General features: G+C 38.0%; 1 protein-coding gene across 3 annotated transcripts; it reads left to right on the top strand.

The window, feature by feature from the left end:
• Positions 1-254: 254 nt before the first annotated feature.
• TRAF6 (TNF receptor associated factor 6) lies at positions 255-22,442 on the top strand. 3 transcript variants are annotated; one of them, XM_054067793.1, is made up of 8 exons: positions 258-349; positions 5,689-5,747; positions 8,107-8,433; positions 13,762-13,912; positions 14,511-14,669; positions 15,580-15,651; positions 16,998-17,075; positions 17,859-22,442. In XM_054067793.1, exons 3-8 carry the CDS (start codon positions 8,138-8,140, stop codon positions 18,738-18,740), a joined length of 1,638 nt encoding a protein of 545 aa, XP_053923768.1. In that variant the 5' UTR covers positions 258-349; positions 5,689-5,747; positions 8,107-8,137; the 3' UTR covers positions 18,741-22,442. The 3 variants fall into 3 exon arrangements, with proteins under 3 accessions (XP_053923769.1, XP_053923768.1, XP_053923767.1); XM_054067794.1 differs by lacking the exon at positions 5,689-5,747 and having other exon boundaries at positions 255-349; XM_054067792.1 differs by having other exon boundaries at positions 261-349; positions 5,689-8,433.
• The last annotated feature ends 881 nt before the right edge of the window (positions 22,443-23,323 follow it).

Here is a 23,323-nt window from a genome sequence, read left to right as displayed (position 1 = left end):
CCGCACCAAGCAGCACAGAGTGGCAACCGACATGGCAGTAAAATTCAGTGCTGACACAAAAGCTGGTGACGGTTTTATGCATTTTTTATGGAAGGGATGACAGCTTCGGTGGTATTTCCGCAGCTTTGCGGGGCTGCCTGCTGCAGGCTGTACAGAGAACGACGCCGGCTCCCGAGGGGAACCACTCACCCTGCCGCCGTTCCCCCGCCGCGGCGGCAGGGGGCGCTGCAGCGGACGCGGCGCGTCGGGGCGGCCTGCTTGGTTGGGGCGACCGTGGCCCCGCCGCCTCCCGAGGAGGAAGCGGAAGCGGCGCTTGGTGGGGAGCGCCCGGCGGGGCCACGGCGTGGCGGTGAGTACGGGCGGGGCCGTCGGGGGGACAGCTGTTCGCCGGCCTCTGTGAGCGAGGGGCTAGGTGGGTTGCTGCGGGGCCTTTCCCTCCTGGGCCGGGGCCGCCGGCTTGGGAGCGGGGCGCTGTCCGCGCTGCCGGGCGACGCCGCCGTCCTGCCCAGCCCCGGCGCGAAGCCCTCCGGCTCCTTCCCCGAGAACGGGGCTGGCGGCTCGGCCGGCGTAAGGTCGGTGCGGAGGGCTTGCGCGCGAGGAGCGCGGTGACGGGCTGAGGCGCGCCATCCGGAGTTGCTCCGAAATTGAAACTGTGCCGCCGTCTGTACGGCGAGCTCGGCAGCTGAGAACTCGGCCGCGCCTGGCAGCAGCGGGGCTCAGGTGCGCTGGGTGTTGGGACTGTTCAGCCTGGAGAAGAGGAGTCTCTGGGAAGACCCTATAGAGGCCTTCCAGTACCTGAAGGGGCTACAGGAAAGCCGGGAAGAGACTTTTTATAAGGGCATGGAGTGATAGGATGAGGGGGGATGGCTTTAATTTGGAGGAGGGAAAGATTTAGATTAGGCATTAGGAAGAAATTCTTCAAAATTAGGGTGGTGAGGCACTGGCACAGGTTGCCCAGTGAAGTTGTGGATGCCTCATCTGGGAAAGTGTTCAAGGCCAGGTTGGATGGGGCCTTGCGCAGCCTGGTCCAGTGGGAGGTGTCGATGTCCCTGCCTGTGGTGGGGGGCTGGAACTGGATGATTTTTAGAGTCCCTTCAAACCAAACCATTCTATTATTCCATGATTACCTGCAGGGCGGTGAGGGGAATCTGCCTGGAATGGCTTTGTTTTGCTCCTTAACTGTCCGGGGTGTGCTGTCAGACAGCAGCAGGAGCACTAGCAACGGGGAGCTTCCAAGTTCTAGTCCAAAGTGTTAGTTCTTGTGCAGCCTCCAGTACATTGCCTTACAAATGGGCTCTGTTTTGCCAACTATAAAATGGAAATACTAAATAAAGTATTAGGTAACATGTTAAAGGCCTGTGAGGATAACTTGCAAGAGAGGTTACTGTTTCTAATCCGGGTGGCTCTATTTTCTGGTAGAGACTGACAGTACTTAATATTTTTGTGGTAAACTTATTAACACTAGTAATAATTTATTACTTCAGTAGTACTTTACATCAATTTCATCTGCTTTATATAGGTCACACTGAGTCTTTTCACACTTAAATGGAAATCTCAGCTGTAGGTAGGAGGAAAATGATCTAATTATATGCCTTATACCCAGTAGTTAAAGCTAGCTGAAAGTATTTATCTCTGTTTGCTTCTAAGATGTTCTGCATGTTGTAGAGCTAACTGTGAACAACATGGACTTTGTTGTGACTTGGATACCATTGACAGAATTATTAAGAAAATATTGATTTGAAGCTTTTAGAGGGAGAGGGAACAAAAAGAATGGAGGGAGACAAAGTTACTGGTTGCACTAACAACTTGTTTAACATCTCCAGTGCATTTTACCCCATGTGCCCCAATTGTGCTAGCATTAGCAAGCAAGTTGCTTTGTCTTTCCATGGTATGAGAGGGCCATAAAACTAGTCCCACAAGTATCAGAAGGAAAAACGTCACAGAAGTATGCACTTGGACTATTTTCGTGGGAGGTGTCACTTTAGGCATAATTCATCTGAATGTTCCACGTTAACTTCAGCTTTTCATAGCAGATAAATGTTTGTGAAGCTCAGTCAGGCTCCATCAAATGAGAAGTTATCAACACAGAAAAATCATTGCAGTACTACTTTCTGTTTAAAAAATGGGCTACTATATTTAAGAAGACAATGCGCACAATAGATGCTTATGCTGATGTAACTTCAGAATGAAAAAAAGTCATAAGTGAACATGCTTTTTCTTCACTTGTTGAACTTCAGTGAGGTTAGTATGTCAAGAGAAGTCAGTTTTGGATCTCGGGAGCACAGATTACAAATATTAAAAAGTTAAACAAATATTAAAAAGTTTTAGATCTAGACTAAAAACTAATGATATAAGATTCTGAGTATAAAGCATGTCAAAAAGAAAATAAAACTAAATATAAAGTAGACTGAAAAGGGCAAATGTTGTATTGGTTTTAGAATGTGTGCCAAATTCACAGTTTCTTTTCCCGAGGTCTCAAAGAATTTTACTAATGACAGATACAACTTTAATGCTTATTGAGGTCCATGGTAATCAAATCTAGCCTGGAAAACTGTGCATTGTGGAAATTATCTTTATTCATAGCCATACTACTCCTTGCCTCTTTCTGTCCTGTTATTGACTTTGTCACCGTAACAGCAGCATCTTAAATTCTCTGCAGATCTGCTGAGGGCTATAGAAAAGCAGAAAGTATATCTAAAAGTGTTCTCAGTGTGCAAAAAGTTTTCTCAGAGAGCTAAGAGAGCAGAGTCTTTGCCAATAGTATTGTTCTTATCAGTAATAGTGCTTTACTTGTATTTGATAATCTGAAAAAGTCTCAGTGAAATGTCTCTAGAAGTTAATAAAGTGAAAAAGGGATTGGGGGTTTTGGGTTGTGTTTTTCATTATGGAAAATAAAAACATGGAATATTTTGGTGTTAAATACAGTATAGTGCATTTCCACTGCTCACTAAAATTGAATTTGGTTTTGCATACTTAATTAGGATAAATGTGGACATAACTGGGCATATGCCACCATCTTGTGTCCTAAGTAACACTTAAGCATAAAAATGCATATGTGATTGGGGCCCGACAGCATTCTCTCCAAGCAAAGAGAAATGACCTGGAAAGCTTCAGAAACCCCCAAAGGCCTCTGTGCTGTAGTGGCAGTAGCTGTTGGTGTTGTCTAATGAGCTTTTAATATTGTTGTTCAATTGTATTTGCTTCAAACAAATATTCTTATTTTAGGTCTTTAAGTTCACATGTTAAAGTAAGAAGTATAGTGGCTATTGAAAAGACTTGGATGTCATAACAGTTACCGCTATTAGAATAAAAAGAAAAAAATTGATTAAAAAATGTTTGCAATATGCGTGTAGGCTTACAAGAAACCGGAATTTGTTTTTTGCAGTTATGAGTTCTGCCTGAATCTCCTGTTGCTTTATCCTGTCTAGCCATTTGATAGCTTTGAAATGAAAGTGTTTTATAGGTATTAGTTAAAAAGAACTTGCATAATTTTATATGTTCTGCCTGTTTGAGGCCACAGTGATCATAGTTACAAACCTCATAATGCAAACACGGGTGCTTATCAGTTGTCAGTAGACCATTAATTAAGATACCTGGGAATAAATATTGCAGGTATTGCTTCATAAACAAATTATCTAGAGTCACTCCACTGTTCTGTCTGTCTTTTTGTCTTATGACCCAGAAATCCATATGGACAAAACTGTTGTCAGTGGGGTGGGAGAAGTGAAAATTTTGGCCACTTTTTCTGTCTATGCTGGCTGCATGCTGGCCAGGCTGCAAGCAGATTAATTATGTTTGTGAACTTCAATTAAGAAATAGGATTTGGAATAGTTTTTTGTATTGATTTCCTTAATTATATGACTACTCAATGTGAATTTTCTAGGAAAGAGTACGTAGAAATTAATGGCATTCAATACTTACTGATTAGTATTCAAAATGTTCCATTTTGTGGTAACTGATGTACTCTGTACAGTGTTCTTTACCTTTGTAAATGCTCAAAGGTATCGTTTCATATTTCAGTGTAACTAGGATACAGTGTCTACTTTTATTTTCTTCCTATTACTCTAATTATATCGTAATTTTCCAGGCAATCTGAAGAAATTTTGTGATACCAGTGATATTTTTTGTTTTTCTTCTGGGTTTAGAGAAGTTTCTGAACTAATCCCGTGGTACTTTGGAGCATGAAAATCAGTAAAAGTCCTACCTCAACTCCATTATACTACAGGATATATACTCAGAATACTGAGTTTTGTTGCATGCATTAGTTTAAAATATGAGTGTGTTTTAGTTCTGTTTTGAAATTGGTTTTGCCAATCACAAGGTACGTCATTCTTGCAGGAGTTTGCTCTTCTAGTCTGACTGTAGTATGTCAGATCAACCTAATCACTATGCAGTGCAACAGTGCCAATATCAGCATAGCACAGGTTGTTTACTGAAGAAAGATGTCATTGTGGTTTAATCTTAAAGTTGGAAGAGAAGTATGGGGACTCTTTGTAGTCCTAACTGTGTCCTTTCTAGGTCATGAAGGTTGGATTCTTAGAACATTCCAGTTTTCTGCAGCACAAATAATGATCAAACAAATTCTGTCTACTACCATTTATGTTGTCAAGTTGTACAGCTGCTGCCTTTGGGTACATTGTATGTGCAAGCTAAAAACCATTATCTACCTACTCAGCAAGTCAAGGTGCATTTCCAAATGTTGTTTTAAGGCTTTCTCTGCTTGGGAAACACATGAGTTAGAACAAGAATTGCCATATAATCTAGTTTAATTTCTGTTGTTCCGTGATTTGAAGGCTGGATCTTATCCAAACAAAAAAGGTCATAGATTCTATGGTGTAGACAAGGTATTATGAATTAATATTTGCATGTTGTTGTTCTTCTATTTGACCCAATTTTGTTTAGTGCACAGGAAGAATAGCAACTATTATCACTAGGAAGAAAAACTGATGTGGTTTTGGGGGTGTGTTAGCTATGTTTTACTTAACTGGTAATCTATTTTGTGATAAAAAAGAAAGGGTAACAATTTGATGTGAATTTTGGGATATATACTGGTTTGCGGTTTAAAATCCATCCTCTTCCACTGGGGAGTAACATGCAAAATTGCTACAGTAGGTTCACAAATTGTCTGCTCCACCTTCAAGAGGGGAAAGACCTGTCATCAGCAGCATTCAAAGCATACTCTTCTCTAATTGGTTTTGCTTTAGCACTGCTCAGTTCAAGAAGACAGAACTGAGCAGTGCTAGAGAAAAACCAGTTTGAAGATTACTACTCTTGAAGGTTAAAGTAAGTGCCACAAGGAACAGGAATAATTCCTACGACAGTAGTTACAACTTGTAGAGAAATTGTTTTAAACTATCGTGGAGTAATGGTAAAAGTGGCCTTGGGTGATGGTCAGACTAACAGCAGTATGGATTTCAATTTGGAAAATTGTGTGTGTGTGAAGGAAGGAGGATTTCCTTCACAGATAAAATGAAGTATAAAACGTAGAAAACATGAACAGAACTAAAAATTTTGTTTCTGTAAACTAAATTTACATACCTGCTATGTCTGTAGAAACAGTTTAAATGGACAAAGACCACTTGCACAGCACTTAAACGTACAGTGTTCAATTGTCAAGATTATACTGAGTCAGATCCTGGCTTCTTCCTTGTAAGAAATGTGTTTCAAATAGTATGTTTTTTTTCCTAGGAGCAGCCCAAGGGAAGAGTTGCACACTTCTTTGCAATTAACGTGACAGCTGAATTGGGGTAACGCTGTTATATTTTCCTCCTTGCAACTTCCTGAATTCCTTTGTGACATTACAGAATGGATATATGTTTCTCTTCCCTTTCTTAATCTCACTAAATATACCCTCGTGGCTTGGAATAATGTGATTTTTTCAGTTCTAGTCTGGCCTGTGGATTCTGATGTCCAGCATACCAGCATTCTCACTCCATTGGCCCATCTTAGTTCCTGTGATTTTTCATTAAATAGAGCCTGTGAACTAATCATCTTCTGCAGAGGCTGTTAAATAAAAGTTATGTGAGTTTAACAGTAGAAACAAGCTGGTTTTTATCTCCAGAGAAAGGACACTTATTGATGGCTGTCTAAAAAAAAATCTTTCTGTCACAGAGCATCTTTGATTCTTCTGCTTCCATTTGAAGTCATTGGGGGAACTGCTTAGTTCCATGGGATTAAATTGATCATTGTTGGACTGTGCCTGAAGCAATTGCTAAGAATTTACATAGTGTTTAGTTTGTATTGCTGTTGTGTTGAGGAGCCTTGATTATAAAGCCTGTTGTAGTCGATAATGTATAGGAATAATACATGGGGATACAGAACAGGAATACAAGTAAATGTTCATCAGATGCAGTTAATTCTGTGTAAAGTGAGCATTGCGACCGGTTTGGGTACAACTCTTAAGGTGTCAAACTGTGCTTTGCAACTCTGTACTTTAACAGTGTTCTGGAAATGTCAGGAATGTTACTCTTCAGTTACTTCTCATACCTCTGCATATCTCAACAAAATGGAAGGTAACATATTTACACCACAGAATAAAAGTTCTATTTTGATTCTAACTATAACTGACCTAAATATGGTAACTTTGGTGGGTTGATTTTGCTTGATAGGTCTGCTTGGTTTTTTTTTCTTTTGTGGTCTGGATAACTGGCAAAAAAAAAAATCTTATACGCTGTTAGTATTGCATTTTGCATGAGTTCAAAATATGTTTCCAGTAACTGGTAGTTGAGGGTTTGTGTTATTAGTATTTCTGTTGATATAATCTTCAGTTGTCATATGATAAATACCCAAATAAAACTACATGTATGTCTTCCTCCTGTCCATGAACATTTATTTAAAATTACTTGTGATATTCAGATTCTGATAAAGGCAGGAAAAAGTTCAGTTATGTGAGCTTATGGTCAAGGTAAGCCTGTTCATTCTGCATCCCTTGCTGCCCCCAGAGCCGGTAGTAGTGATGCAGATCAACAGTCTTCACAGTTCAGCTCTTGATTAATCCTTACGCTTCCATCCCAGATGAATCTGGCCTTAGTGGGCTTGTTTTGCATATGCCTGGCTTTGTAACCCTCAGTTCACTCATACTACCTTACACCTGGTGATAACTTCATTGTTTCAAATAAATGTCATTTAATGAATACTAACCACAATGGGGTTCCAAGAAAGCAGTTGTAAGCCTTAAAAAGTCAAGGGAGAGGAAAATTTATTGGGCTTTTAGAGTTTACATTTGTTGTTTACACATTTCTTCAAGGTTCCCTCATTCAGTGTAGAAACATTGTCAATCTGTTTAGGAATACCACCGTTTTCTTATTTCATATCTGTGATTTGAACCTGCTTTGTGAGAGGGATTTTAAAAGCAAGCTTTAATACGCCATTCACTGCTCTTCGGGGAAATGTTACTTTTCTGTTCTTGCAGTGATATTCCTTGTCCTTCCAGCCAGCTAGACTGGAAGAGGGAAAGGAGAACAAGAACTATGCGTACTAGGAAGTATTAGCCTTATCTCATGTGTAACTTGATACTCAATTTAAAGTCTTATTGACTGTTTTAAAATGTGTGCTGTATATTTGAATTTCTTTGCAGCACAGCACCTGCTTGGTTTGGGTACTTGGACTTGCATTTTGTTTGTGGGCATGCACCTAAACTGATTTGAAACCTATACTATGGAACACTATATACAGAAAATGTTAAATAATATCTGTTCACTGCATAGAGAATATGAAGTTGACTGATTGTCTTCCAACAACACTTGAGTTTGTACAGCATTTTTCATGCAGATTGTATTTGAACACTTTGAAAGTAAATAATACTGGGGGGGTAAAGAGGCATTTTCAATAAATTTATCAAGGAGAATGAGTATTCCTTTTCTTACAGAAATCAGGTAGTCAGATAAAGGAGATTACAGAAAAGTATGCCTGAACTAGGCTGACAGGATGCAGTGCATTTTTGTGTACGTAACAAGAGAAGTAAAAAAATATAGATAAGAAACTGGGATGAAATAAAACCAATGATTTTGAGTAGAACCAAATCTGCACCACTGTAAAATTTGTTCTTGTCTTGAAAGGAAGGTCTTGGGATATTTTAAATTAACACATCTTTGTATCATCTTGCAGAGCGTTTCTGTGTAGCCCTTGATTAGCTGCTATGAGCTTACTATATAGTGGTAACAGTTGTGGAGCCCAAGACGCAGAAAGTGGCTGCTGTGCAGCTATGGCCAGTGCCTGCAGTGCTGGAGCAAAAGAAGACAGTGTAACTGTCAGCAGTGGGACTGGAAACCCTCCAAGTTCTTTCACAGAGGAAACACAAGGATATGATGTGGAGTTTGATCCGCCCTTGGAAAGTAAATATGAATGTCCAATCTGTTTGATGGCTCTTCGGGAGGCAGTGCAGACACCATGTGGACACCGTTTCTGCAAAGGCTGCATTGTCAAATCAATAAGGTAAAGGAAAAATTATGGAAGTTGTTTTTAAGAAGAAGCAGAGCAGTTTAAGAGCAATGTAAACTGAATAGAACTGCTTAAGGTGTTTTACCAGTGAGTGCTAATAGAATTCTGGGAATTTATAGTTCATTAAAGATGCTTCCTAATAAGCACAATGGATGGCCAAAATGGTTTGAGTTTGGAGGTTGCATGAGCCTTAGATAGTTTGCCATTTATACAAATTTGCCCAGGTTATGAATCTAAAAATTTGTTTGAGTAGACATTAAGTGATAAGTATAAAAAAACAAAAACGTAGCCAAATCTTTCAAATAAATTCTATTTTCAGGTCAGGATTATAAAATCTGTCTTTTCCCTATGATTGTTTCTCTTGATAACTACAAGCAACTACAGACGACGTGGTTTCTTGATGCAGATATGGCAATTCATGCTTCTAGTTCTGTACTTGAAATCAGCTGCTTCCTTGTTGAGCTGGAAGACAGTGTAATGAGGGCATAGTCTTGAAAATAGTGCTGAGAGAGAAGACTAGGTGGCATATAGGGGAGTGGGAATGAGATATGAAGGCAAGAACAGGCTGGGTTCATAAAAATGAATGATTGAAGGAGCAAGGAAGAGCAAAAAAGTACGCTGGTAGACTGTACTTCCCTCAAACCTGGAGTACTGTCAGCAGTGTCCCACGTGTGTCAATGAGTATTGCAACACACTGATAGAAGGCTAGATATTATGCTGTAGGGTTTTTCCTTCTCAGCATAAACCAGACTTTTTCTCCTCAATTGCTCACTTAGCTTAAATGTCACAGTATTCTGGTAGGAATCTAAATATTTAGTTCTGTGTGCCCTGCATATAGATATGGTTAATTTTCAACCTTATTTTGCACACCTTTGGGTAAAGATCATTAAACTGTCTTCAGTGTTACCATACAACCTTGTTTGTCCCAGGCATTTGTTTTTGAGGATGCAAAACAGACAGAGCTTTCTTGATTGGTTTTCCATACTATTTATCCATAATTTATTCCATTTCTTTTTCTCCATGGTCCGTCATTTGCAGCTCACTAAATGGATAGTATGCCAGCACCAATGTTCTCTGAATACAGTATTTTTGGGGGATTGTGGGCTTCTCTATAGTTTCTGTTGCACTTTTATCTGACACTACTATATTTCTTCATGGCATCCCTTTTAGATCAAGGAGGGAAATGTTGGAGTCGAGTATGGGAAGACAAACAATTTCACGTCCCCTACTTATGATAGCAAAAGAGCAAGCTATTTTCCTTTCTAGTGAGTGCATACATTTATTGTGTTTGTTTGTAAGCACAGTTGTTATTAACATTTGTTTCATCAATATTTCTGAGAAAAGGATGCAAATTTATTATCAGGGAAATTCAGAATACCACCAGTGTTCACCTGTGAAAATGACTCACCTGTGGATTCCGCAGGGGAAGCTGAGAGATGCTCAGTTCTCCACTAATCATATAATGAGATCACCCTGCTCCTAATCCCTTGCATTGTTCACTATGTTCCTACCTTTGTAAGAAAAGTCTATCAGGCCTTACCCAACTTCATCACTTAATGCTATTTGCATCAGCTGGGCACATGGAAGGTGGCACAAAAACCCCAAAACTGAACCAGCTTTGACTGTAATCCAGTTCCCAAGGTACATGCAGTTGGCTTTACTTTCTGGTCTTTGTTTTTTTACATTTCAACCTGAATTCTTTCAAAAGGTTGATGTACATAATTTTAACCATGCTTGTAAGCACTGAATTAGATGTTTGTACATCTAATGTAAAGGCTGTTACATTCTGGAATTCCTTACTTGCTCTCTCTGAACTTCCTCTTTTTGTTGGCAGTAGCCATTTTTATTTTCTTCTTTAACTTTCTGGAAGAAAGAAGACTTTAAACCTTTCATAGGAGTATGAATCCTGAAAGTAAATTAGTCAGTACTTAATTATACCAAGCTTTAGAAATGTCTATTCACCAGTCATTTCAAAGACAACAGAATTTCAAGCTTGAAAACTGAGGGGAAAATGACTAAACTTAATATTACAAAAAGTGTGTGTCTCATTTTCCAGTCCTTCAGATCCTTAACACTAAGGTAATAATGTTTTCTCATCCTTCTGCTGACAAGCTGCACGGTTATGCTCATTGGTTAGAATTTACCACAGGACTGAGTCAGGAACTGCAAGGAACCCATGCTCAGTACACATCTTGTAGCAGGTAGAGAAGCTTTCTTCTTGAACCCCAGACAATGGAAAATGGTTTCTCTTTCCTTACTGTACTTGATTTCTATAGATAGTCTTGATTGTTTCACACCTGAACTCAGGTAGAAAAGCATTTTTCCACCCTGGAGACTATAGATCATCACTATAATATTTCAAGAGTGTCATTAGTAGTTCATTCCTCAGTGAAATCTTTCTTTGGAGTGCAGTTTGAGTGAATGCTTATGAAAACAGAGGAGGAAACTTAAAAGTGCCAGACCCATCTGAATCCCTGAATGGCTGAATTGCATGCTTGATTGGGATCCATGGATCAAGTTATTGATTTGGAATATGTAGTGTTTACAGTACCGTATTGGTTGGTGCCATTGAGAAGCTTCTACAAAACTAAAGTGGAAAAGGAAACTGATTTTTACATTGTCTTAAGTGCTGGGGTTTTTGCATTGTCACAGCCTTTATTTGATCAGGAAAAAAATACATATGTGTATTCCATATAGCCCCGTCTAGCTCAAGTAAACATAGAGATTAAGAATTTTAAATGATGAAGGATGGACAAGCAGGTTTTGAGTAGTTGCTTCTTGTGACTTAAACAACTGTAATTGTCCATGTTGAAGAAGTTGTGGCTACAAGCAGGAAAATATTTTAAGAGGCTTTTAAAGACTGGAGTCTTAGATGTTATGATGTGAGTGGCATGATTAGACTAGATGGATTTGATCACAGTAAGTGTTTACCTCCCGGGAAGACATGGTAAGACTTTTTAAATAAAGCTGTTTTGAAGTTCCATGACTTGTGGTAGTGTATAAGCTTATCTACCTAAGTAATTATAATAGTTTACAAAGATTACTGTCTACAAAGTACTTGATTAGAAATTTTAGAGGAACTAAGTTCAGATGCAGTAGCTAATTAAAATTCACTCTAGTCTTTCTTCTCCAATCTTAGGTCAAAGCTGGCTTAGGCCTTGTAGCAGATTTCACCAAATATCAGAACCTCTGTTGGAAAAGCAGAATTATGAGCTGACAAGGTGCAACAAGGAAAGCTTCGAGGGCTTAGCGGTTTGTCAGATAGCTGCTATGACTGCAATTAAAGTGTATGCCAACTGTTTCAGCTTCTGAATCACAGAGCAGGATTTTTCTTCAAACAAAATTATTCTAGCTTTACTTTTCATACCTGTAGTTTAATTTCAAGGGAAATTACAGGAATATTCATTGTGTTTTGTAGCAGATGATTATTGTTTCACGGATAGGGTTGTGGGTGGTGCAGCCCAACATGTTAAAAAATTGCAAGATAGGGAAGCCTCCACTGTAATGTAAGTAATAATTGGGATACATGAACTCAACTCTGTGACAGGAAATGTCTAGCAACGTCTCTTTCTGTAGATAGATCTAAGCAGCCATTTAAACGTAACCCCACTACTTGCACATGGTCTTTGAAGTCTGTTTAATATACTACAATAAGTTATTGCTCTTTCCTTACCATAATCATTGGGAAATTGCTGTTCATTCTTACTTAACCCTTTATCTGCATTTTTTTAAACTGGGAATCTGGTAATCTGTTGTTGTCTTTTATTATACATGGTTAGCTTTTCTATGTAGAAATAAAGCTGCTGTCTTACCAGTAGGTCTACTGAACTACCATTATGTTTCACTAAACAGGGTATTTGTAATCAAGTTATACCTGTGAAAACTGGTTTCCTGTAGGTTGCCTGTGAAGTGAGGGAACGTTTTGGGTTGTGACGAAGATCAGCATCAGCACAGTGTGTCTCGGGGAGCTATGAAACAAAGTTGCAAACTAGTATTTTGGGTTTTTTCACTTGTTTAGGTATAAGTCTATCAGACTTGTGGTGAGCTAGTTCTTGCAAGCAAAACCTGGGAAAGGAAGTTCATTGTCTCTTTCTGAATTCTCAGGATTACACTCACTTCCTCTAGCAGTGTTACTGGTGAAGGAGTTGCTGAGCAATTATTTCCTTATCCAACAAAGAACACAAAATTCCCTCCTCATCTCCACAGCCTACAAGATTCTACTTCCCCTCATACTTGCAGTCAGTGACACTGATCTTGCCTTTGATCTTTGCACCACAAGTGCTCTCTGCTGCATATATTTTTCCATTTTAATGCTGTTTCCGTTAGCACTTCAGCTCAAAAGCTTTGATCCCTCATGCCTCTATAACTATATTACTTAATTGTAAATAGCTATGTTGATCTACTGCTTTCAGAAATGAGCTGATACTGGATATTTTTTAAAGGAAAACTTGGTGAAAGTGATCCCTTTTTTCTTCCATTTCTAATGATTGTTGTGTTTAAATGCCAGTAGAAAGAACCTGGTGAAGTGGAGCAGACTTTTAGTTCTCTTGTGCGTGTTGCATGCACCCATGTTCCACCATCAGACCCTCACCAGTTAGTACTGACTTCCGCCCCGCTGTTAAAATGGCTTCAGATACAACACTCATTTCTAAATACTGTGTAATTTTCATGGTTATTAGCGATTTTTGCATCTGGAGTTTTTTCACCCTTTGCTGTGTAAATAAATGAATTGAAGGATTACCAACAGATCAAATGGTTGTGCAACAAAAATAGCAAAATGTGCTATATGAAAAGTAATGTCAAATAGATGAAGTGAATCTGGAAAAAAAAAACAAACAAAAAACTTTTTTGCTTTTTCTCTCAGCAGTGATCACTTTGGCTGTATATGAAGTGAGAAAGGACAAAAGGAGAGAAGGTCCAACAATCTTTTAAGGATTGTTTTGAAATAGAATTTGAAATATTCTTTGGTGTTTGAGCTATGTAAAGTACTTACAGAAACAGGACTGCAAGTTTTTGTTTTCTTTACATCCCCCTCAAGTTTATTTCCAGACTACCTGTCATGGCATATAGTTTTCCAAATGAAAACTATAGAGTTAGGAAAGTGGTGTTCCCAGTCATGCCTCCTTTAGTGAAACATGGCTATTGTCAATTTCTCTGATATACATTGCATACTTTCTGGTAATTGCCACAGAAATGCCATTGTTTTCAGACTTTCTTAATGTATTATAACTTGGGCACTAATATCTTGCCAATGGAAAAATATTTTAAATCAAGGGCAAAGGAATCTTGCAATCTCTTTTTCCTTTCTCTTCTTTATTGTAGAGATGCAGGTCACAAGTGTCCAGTAGACAACGAAATTCTGCTCGAAAATCAGCTTTTTCCTGACAACTTTGCTAAACGAGAAATCCTTTCATTAATAGTTAAGTGTCCCAACAAGGGCTGCAGTTTGAAGATGGAGCTGAGACATTTAGAGGTGAGAATTAGTTTTGAAAATATGGAACCTTGTTTTCATGGACAAGTAAAACTTCAAAATAACTTAACAGAGATGATCCTACCTCATACCTGTTTATGCTAATTCAATTCGTTGCTCATTCAAGACTACAGCTACATGTATTTGGTTTTATTGGTGAGTCTTTAATTAGGAGATTCTCAAGTGAACATCATAGTGCATAGAAAATTGTACTAATGTGGCTTTGTCTTTAAGATCATTCATGTTTGTCTTTTGATCAGCTGTATTTGTACTTCACACAAGTTCCCTGAAGTCAATTTAATATTTCCTCAAAACAGCTAGATGTATTAATTGAAATAGTTGTTTTGGGAAATAATATACAAATTTAAAAGGATAAACCTGAATTTTTACCTGAGAGCATTCTAAAAGCTCTGAATACTTATCTTAGTAATCCTCATCTTAGTAATGGGACAATAGGACTTTGGTAAAGTCAGTGTAAGTGTATAGGTTTGCCCAAAGGAAGGATTGCAATTTGTCGCTCTTGTACCGTGCTTTATCTTGAAAACTTATAAGAAGGTAGTACCTGTTTGTATTATCAAATCCTTCTTTTGTCCTTGTTCAGGACCACCAGTTGCAGTGTGATTTTTCCACTGTGGAATGCCCACAGTGCCAAGGAGCCTTCCAGAAGAACCATCTGAAAGAGCATATGATGCAGGAGTGTCCAAGGCGTCAAGTCTGCTGTCCAAACTGTGCCACAGCTATGGCCTATGAAGATAGAGAGGTACTTAGCAAGAATCTCAGATTTTCAACTTTCATTCATGTGGATTTGCTTGTAAATGGAACTTAAGGGGTGTTCTTAAAAAAAAAAAAAAAAAAAAAAAAAAAAAAAGTGGTTTTGGTCTAGGAGAGCCTTTTGTGCTGCACAGGTGAGAAGTGAGAAGGTGTAAACTCAGGACATTAGTCTAGTACAGGCAAAAGCGAGGGAAGACTGTGCTTAAATACCAACTTCTTTGGAACCCTGTAGTGTGAAGACTTGTGTAAGATCAATGGATTTTTTGCCTTATGATGGGAGAGGCCAGTATCTACTGCCAAAGTAACACATAAAGCATTATTTACATTTCCAGTTTTTATGCCTGACAGAAAGGATGTGTCAGGAGAGCTTTTGAGGATATCTGCTAACACACAAGACCGAGATAATTTCTGAATTCTCCTGGCTCTGCATTTTTTCACTTGGGTCATAGTGAAGATAGTCCTTTCCTTTTCGAGTTTCCATTTCTTTATCTGTGTATGGATGTGTTTTATCTCAAGGGCTATTAACTTTATGATATCATATCATATCATGAATTGTCAAACGAAAAATACCTCATATAGTCCGACAATACATAAAACCCTTCAATATAGTTCCACATGAATTTCAGAAACCTCTGGAGAAATTCAGACTCCTTTGGAGCATAAGAACCTTAGGAAATAAGATACCTGCAAATTTGAGACTCCTGCATGAGTCCAGGAAAAAACAGTAATTATAGAAAACATGCTGTTCAGGGTAAGGGGATTGTCTTTCATTCACAGTTGCATATAGCTAAATGCAAAACTTGGAATGTTAATAAAACTTTGATGTCTTATCAGAGATGATTATCTTTAAATTGTGTAACTATTCATTGTTTCCTCTTTTTCTCTGTTTGCTATCTAAGCTTCATGACCAAACCTGCCCACTCGCCAATGTATTTTGTGAATATTGCAACACGGTGTTCATTAGAGAGCAGGTAAGAGGTTACTTTTCTCTGTATTTAATCTAGGTTGGATGTTTTGTATTTTCATGGCTGCTTTAATCTGAGATTAAACTGAAATGAAACAGTTTGTCTGCTAGCTAATAAATCTCCACCTGTCTCTCTCTCTGAAAGTGTTGCATCCAGTACGGGTGTAACACACTGTTAAACGATGCCCCAGCTTGCAATTGCAGTCTGGTAAACTGGGATTTTTGGCTGCAAATCATGTTGTTCAGCTATAGTGCTTCTTGACAGGACCCATGCTGCGTATTTTTGATCTTTAATGGAGGATAAAGAACACCAAGCTGCTGCGAGTTGTTATGGCTGCCCTTAGAAGACAAGGCTTTGATTTAGGCAGAGAGGGAGAGCATTTGTTGTTGGAAATCCACTCTTTGAAATTCACTATCAAACTATAGATGCTGGGTGGAATTCTGCTTGTCCCTTACTATTGTAATTGGCCTTATTATTTCTTTTATTCAGTAACTTATGCCATTGATGGGAAAATGATGCTACTTAATTTGCAGCCTATCTCTGTTTGAATGGGGTAGCAACAATATTAATGACTTGTGTTAAAATAAAGAAGGATCTTGTCAAATTGAAGAAATACTCTGAAAAAACAGGATTGAGTTCAGTAAAGACAAAAGTCTTGTTAGGTGGAATAATGAACTGCAAAAATAGGGAACAGAATGCTAAATGAGATAATGGTTTAGAATTAATGGCTGATCTGTATTACTCTGGTGTCCGAATTCATCAAGATACTTAAAGAAGGCAAACATACTGGCTTGTATAAACAGATATGTTGCCGCTGAAATCAGAATTATACTTTACTGTTTTAGGGTTTGAAAGGCCTTAGCTAAACCTGTCCAGCTTTTGAGGTGGGGATGGATAGAGAACATCCAAGGCAGTGATTTAAATGGGTCCGGAAAACATAAGCCATAAGAAAAATTGAAGTAATTTGAGCTTTTGGAGGAATAAAATAATCAAGAGAGACACAAGTATATACGAGTTATGCTTCAGAAGTGGAGGAAATGAACTGTGATGTAGCTTGAAGGATAGGCTAGAAACAAAAGGCATTTGTTCTAGCAAGAAAATCTGAATGCTTTCTGATGCCTAACATAAGAACAAAGGCAATGAATTGTTAAAGTACATATAAAGAGGATATAGAATTTTTATAATCAGCTAACATTTTTCTTCAAAACTTCCATGTTTCTTTGAAAAAATACATAGGTATAAACTGATCTGAGTTCCAGTACCTATTCAGAGTCTCTCCAGCTGTACTATTTTAGGATATTATAAAAATATTTCTTGATGGAAAAATTAATTTTAAATCTGATTTGGTTTAGATGCCTAACCACTATAACAATGATTGTCCTACTGCCCCAGTGCCATGTTTTTACAGTGCCTTCGGATGTCCTGAAAAGGTAAGCCTTTTATTGGAATAATGAATTGCAGACCATCTGTATAATTTTGTTTGGGTTTTTTTAATTTGTTTTCCTGTTCGTGTCTCATTCACTGGCCCAAATCCTCAATGATTTGTGGGGTTTTTTTTGTTTTGACTTTTCTTAATTCTAAAACAGGCTGTCAATTATTTGCTTGATGAACTTGCTTTCATTAATCTGTTAGTGTTTTCTCAGTTTGCATGTCAATAAAATACCTTCTAGCATTTCTTCCAAATTGTGACCAAATACAGTTATAGCTCTTAGAGTTCACTGAAAAGAAAACCTGATGGTGCTTTAAATTTGATTAAATTCTAAAATTATTTATTTGGGATATTCTTATTTCTGGTTCTTTAATAACTTTTTATAAAAATGGACCTTTTCCCTTCATTATTTCCAAATCAGTTTTAATACATCTTTGTATTTGATACTTTGGAGCGTTTTAGGAAATGGATGAAGGGGAATACAATGCTGACTTACAACATAGAAAAATACTAGATGTTTATCACTAACACATTTTCACCATGTCACTATTCCAAGTTGAACAGTATTTGCCCATTTGCATTTTAACTTTTTTCATTTATTGTAACAGTGATCTTAAATTTGGAGCCCTCCCTTGGTGAAGTGCTACTTTGTTACCTGTCCTTGATTACCTTCTAATTTTTCTCACCTAACAGAAGCAACTAGTGGTTTGGTTTTATTCAGAGCGACATTTTTAGTTGCAGATACTTTTGATATGTTCCTAATCCTGTATCTCTTAAATTCTAGATGCAAAGGAAGGAACTGGCACGACATATGCAAGAGTTCACTCAGGTTCACATGAGAATGATGGCTCAGAGTTTTCAGAATATCAGTGTTACTGCTACAAATCCTGTACCCTTCATCAGTGGCCTACCCTTTGATCCTGCCCTCTTCTCACACGTCTCACATACTGCATATGATTGTAATCCAGAAGTTGAAAACTTCAAAGAAACTATTCAGCAATTGGAAGGTCGTCTGGTAAGACAAGATCACCAAATCAGAGAACTCATCGCTAAAATGGAGACTCAGAACACTCATGTTGCAGAACTCAAACGTACTATCCGAAATTTAGAGGAAAAGATTACTGAAATGGAAGCGCAGCAATCTAACGGTATTTATATCTGGAAGATTGAGAACTTCAGTGGACTTCAGAAAGCCCAGGAAGAAGAGAGACCTGTTGTGATGCACAGTCCTGGCTTCTATACTGGAAAGCCTGGCTACAAGCTGTGCTTGCGTCTGCATATCCAATTGCCAAATGCTCAGCGTTGTGCTAATTTCATATCTCTGTTTGTCCACACTATGCAAGGAGAATATGACAGCCATCTGCCCTGGCCCTTCCAAGGCACTATACGACTTTCTATTTTGGATCAGTCAGAAGGCCCTGAAAGGCAGAATCATGAAGAAGTAATGGAAGCCAAGCCAGAATTACTAGCCTTCCAGAGACCAACAATTCACCGCAATCCAAAAGGTTTTGGTTATGTGACTTTCATGCATCTGCAAACCTTGAAACAAAGGACCTTCATAAAGGATGATACCCTTCTGGTGCGCTGTGAAGTTCTAACACGTCTAGATTTAAACAGTCTCCGCAGAGAAGGATTTCAAGCTCGCAGCACTGATGGAGCTATGTAGTCTGTAAGTCTTAACCAAAGGAATGGAGCCACTAGTCATGTTCTTCCACCATAGCTTGCAAGTGTGCTTCATCATCCATATAGGGTGCTTTTGTAAAAGATCATAGTTGGCAACATAGCTGATCTTCACCTGAATGGAACTTTGTTGTTGCTGGTATACTTTTTTCTGTATGAGGTCATGTGTTGACATATTCGATGTTGTTCTCTATTAAAGTAATAAGCTGGTTCTGTAGTAAGCTAACCAAATGAAGCATTGTTAAATAAAACTACCTACAGGAGTATCCTATTGAAGTACCTGTATGTCTCAGTTCGCGAAAACATATGTCATATCAGAAAAGCCCAGTAAATCTTTTCACCTCAGAGCCTTAGAATAGATACTGTAGCCAGGAAATAGCTAAATTAATAAAGATAAGAGGGGTTCTGTTTGTTTTTCACAGAGATTGGGAAAGTTGCGACTTATCTACAGTTTTGAATTGGCTATGCTGCTTTTGAAATTCAAAGCCAGGTTAAGACTTTGGTCACATCACCTGAGGTCAGGGTATGCTTTGACTCTTCCCTGCTTCAGAGTTAGCTTCAGGAAGTTGCATGTTGATGTAGAGTTGACACTAGATTTTCTTAGAGATGTGGTAGTGTTGTTGAGAAGGATAAATGACTCTAAGCTGAGTTCACTGAAGAAATATTTGTAATGGTGTCTGAAAGTGCCCCCCCAATTATCTTTATTTTGATAAATCTTTTTCCAAGTCTGTGCACTGGATGCAGAATGTCAATCACCGTCACCAGAGAGATAAAGTGTAGCACTTGACTTTTGCACTGCTAGCATCTCCTCCTAGTGCTAGACATTTTTCAGATTGTGAGTGGATACATGAGCAAAGGGATGTACTGACTAGATAGGATAATGCAGGATTTGTTTTACTCTTGTTGAAACATGAAGTTCTTCCAAAGCTGAAATTGTGACCTCCATCTCTTTGAGTCTTCTCTTGATGTTCTGTGTGATGTATGACCTATGTTGTCTCCTACGACTTCTGAGTGGAGACCTGGCCATATCAACATCCAGCTGTTGTGGGTATTTCTTGTCCTATTAGGCAACAGGAGCTGGGCCACCCTCAACACTTTGGAGGGGAAGAAAAAACTATTAATTAGACAGCGTGAGGAAAAATTGCAATCCTGTTTGTCCTTAGGAAAAAATTCTGGCTCTCATAGTTATTAATTTACCAAACACTAGATCCACTTTGTCAAGAATTCATGAGCTTCCTAAAGTTGCATGTATTATTGTTTTCTATACTGATTCTTCCATATATATGTTAGTTTTGACTAGTCAAAGCTAGTGCTAAAAATGTTAACTTGTCGTGGTGTTTGAAGTTCTGAATCTTGGCTTTAAAAGGAGGAAAGAAAAGGTTTTTTCACCCCATAATTTAAGTATACCAACTGACACCAAAGAAAGAACTAAGCCATACATAAGCATGTGTGTATTTCTCCAGGCTAGTGAAACAACCTAAAAGCTTGAGACACTGCAACTCAAAAAATATCAAAGAGTATTCCAACTATTAATATTGGCCTCAGCAAAGCAATCCCATAGTCATCTTCAGTGGAGAAAGCGCATATGCTTAGTATATACAAAGTTAATGAAAGACTACTATAGTATATTGATTTGGGAGGCTACTCTGCCTGCCTGCATGAGATTAAAAAATTCCAGCCTACAACTTTGTTCATCAAATCCAGATGAGTAAAATTTATTTTGCAGATAGAGTGTACTAGTTGAAGAGGGATTGTGTTCAGTGGAGTATTGTCGCTACTGAAACATGAACTTCCTGGCAAATGCAGTCAGTCTGTGACTTGTTTAGTGTATTCTATGTCTTTAGAGGACAGATGAGCATATATTGCTCAAAACAGGAAGAGAAAAAAAACCTGCCTTTTTTAGCCTCAAGTAGTTTTTAGACTGAATAATCTCATCCTATTAGCTGAATTGTTTCAGAGTGTCTTCAGTTAGAGCATTCCAAGTAGTTAAACCATTCTTAACCAGGAGCTTTTAATGTACGTGACAGTGCCCAGGCCCATTATATAGAGCAGGCACTGTAATTCTGGTTCTCCAATAATTTTCAAGCTCTGTTAGTCTTCATGTTTTTCCAAGATGTTCGAAGAGTACCCTTCTCTTTTCTTTTTTTTTTTTTTTTGGTGGGGGGTGGCAGAAGAAATGCTTGTAATTTGGAAGCTTCTTCCTGCCACAGTTCCTTTCTCAACCACAGTGAAATTAACAACAGTGTCCTTAGTATGCCTTCTAATAGCTTATACCCAAGACCCAGTAACCACATTAATGCATTCTTTCCTTTTGAAGCTTTGCATTATGGAATGAATTTTTGCTTTGAACCGTATCTGCTATATCTGTTCTACTTTTGAGAAAACTCAGTTTGGTGAAGGTTCAGGAGTTTAAATGATTCAGGTTAACACTGTACAACACAAACCAATAGAAAGTTACTGCATGTATCATACTGTATTGGCCACAGTAATATAAATTCTTTATTCTCTGCTGCTATTCTACTGGTTCTGTATTTTAATATTACAAAGTAAACTCTGATGCTAAGTTACTGTAATGCCTGAGTTTTACATGGAAAACTTTCACAGCTAATTTGCTAAGTATCAGTTAAATCTTTCTGTCGTGAAAAGTTATTGTTAAAATGTTTATTCATCTACTTGTTCCATTTTCCCTTTTCTTCCCTCAACATCCAAGCTACTCTTTATTTTAACTGTAGCTGCAGAGCTTTCTCTTTCAAATAAGAACGTCATCTTCAACAACGTAGACTCATACGTTCTTCCATTAGCTAGCAGCTCGATGTATAGTATTCATGAATATTATCTTTTTTCAAACTTTTGTCAGGTTAGCACAAGGAGATTCAGTCTATATTATCACCGAAAGAGCCTTTTTTCTTTTCTCCTTTATCCAAATCTGATCGTTTCTTTTGAGAAATTGTTTTACTGTGTTGGATTGAGGTACAATTGCTAGAACTACTTAAATGGAAGCAGAAAGGTATGCAGTGTCAAGAGTGGTCTCTAAAACAAACATGAAGAAATATGGGGTTTTAACCAGATTACTGCGTAATTTCTTCAGGAATAGGATTCTTAAATTCTGTAAACCTTGATGCTTTGCAGCATTACTGGATCCCAGGGTGGTTTAGAAAGTCACTTAGCTTCTCTTACAAATTTATGTTGTCTTGAATGTGTTTGAAGTCAGCCACTCTTAGTATGTATATTTATAAAGCTGCTGTGGCACAAGTTTTCCAATTAATATATTGCAAATTTATTTTCTTTTTGCCTCCAAGTGTCTTCCCCTGCAGGGCAGGGAAAATTATTTTACTAAAAATGTTGGTATGTAATGTAATGTAAATGTGAGAGCTCGGATAATGTGAGATGTATAGGCTTGTTTAAGTGGTCTCGTGATATGCCTGGTCATTCTTGCTATCAAGGCATTAAATTTGCTAATAAGATAAAATCAGGGTGGCCTTTCTGTTTTTATTTAGAGATGCTTTCACATCAAATACATGATGATGGATGCAAAAGATTATTTTGGGGTCAGTGTTAAAGGTTTGTATTGGTTTGCATTTGAACAGAATGAAAGTATTCCTGTTCCCTTGGATAGATTGTTTAATATATTCCATAATTACTGCGCAGCTATATTTCTGACAGGATTTTAAAAAATAAACTTAATTAAACTGTGTAGTGTATGTTGCATCTTTATTCATATGAAGGGATATTCTGGAAGATTAACTGATACTTGACCTCTGTGGTAATTTCTCTGTCTTGTGGGTTGGCTGGGTTTTAATGAGGAAGACCATGTACCATACAGTACCAAGAAGGCAAGAAATACATTTAAAGATAAAAAACATCAGTTATTTATAAAGGGTAGTGATAACTGAATTCATTGCTAGAAGACATAGCTAGCATAATTGACAGTAGACTAATTGTTCTCATGATCATACTGTAATTTAAGATATAGCTCTGAAAAACACTTCACATGTCACCTCTCTGGCCACATTCTGCTTGTTTGTTGTGTTTGTCACAAAACCAATTATGGGTTGAAGCTTTGTGCAAGATAGCAGAAAACAAAGGTATCCTCTGTCAGTAGGAGACATAAGTGTTCACTTCATGGCAATCTGATCATTTATCTCAACCAAAGACACATTCTGAATCTGTTTTTAAACAGCACCTGTGGTAAGGAAAATCTTGATCTAGGACTCCATGCCTGAAAATGTTGAGGAAACGTAGATATTATGTCTAGTAAATCCACTAATACAGTGCAGTTAATGTCAAGTTAATTATGACTGTATCTTTCCTCCAAATTGGTCCTAATAGCTTCCATGAGTAATGGAGAGGAAAACATGCTCAGATACCAGTTATCTGTTGTGATAATTCATTTTTGATGCTCCATATTTTTTACATGGATTAATAATAGCTTATTTTAAAGAGAAAGAATGGGCATATGCAACTGCACCTTTGAATGGAAGGTCAATTTACAGAAATAGATGTCAGCAACATGAAAGTATGTTCATGCCCATGTAAATACAGATGTCTCGTGTATCCATATGTTTATTG

Source organism: Cuculus canorus, chromosome 5 (genome assembly GCF_017976375.1).
Source record: "Cuculus canorus isolate bCucCan1 chromosome 5, bCucCan1.pri, whole genome shotgun sequence".
NCBI classification, from domain to species: domain Eukaryota; kingdom Metazoa; phylum Chordata; class Aves; order Cuculiformes; family Cuculidae; genus Cuculus; species Cuculus canorus.
This window is presented reverse-complemented; position numbering and strand designations above follow the sequence as displayed.

Coding starts and splice junctions, on each gene's coding strand:
- TRAF6 (XM_054067794.1), top strand. CDS start 8,138: ATGAGCTTACTATATAGTGGTAACAGTTGTGGAGCCCAAGACGCAGAA. Junction 13,913..14,510: donor TGGAGCTGAGACATTTAGAG/GTGAGAATTAGT, acceptor GTCCTTGTTCAG/GACCACCAGTTGCAGTGTGA. Junction 14,670..15,579: donor TGGCCTATGAAGATAGAGAG/GTACTTAGCAAG, acceptor TTGCTATCTAAG/CTTCATGACCAAACCTGCCC.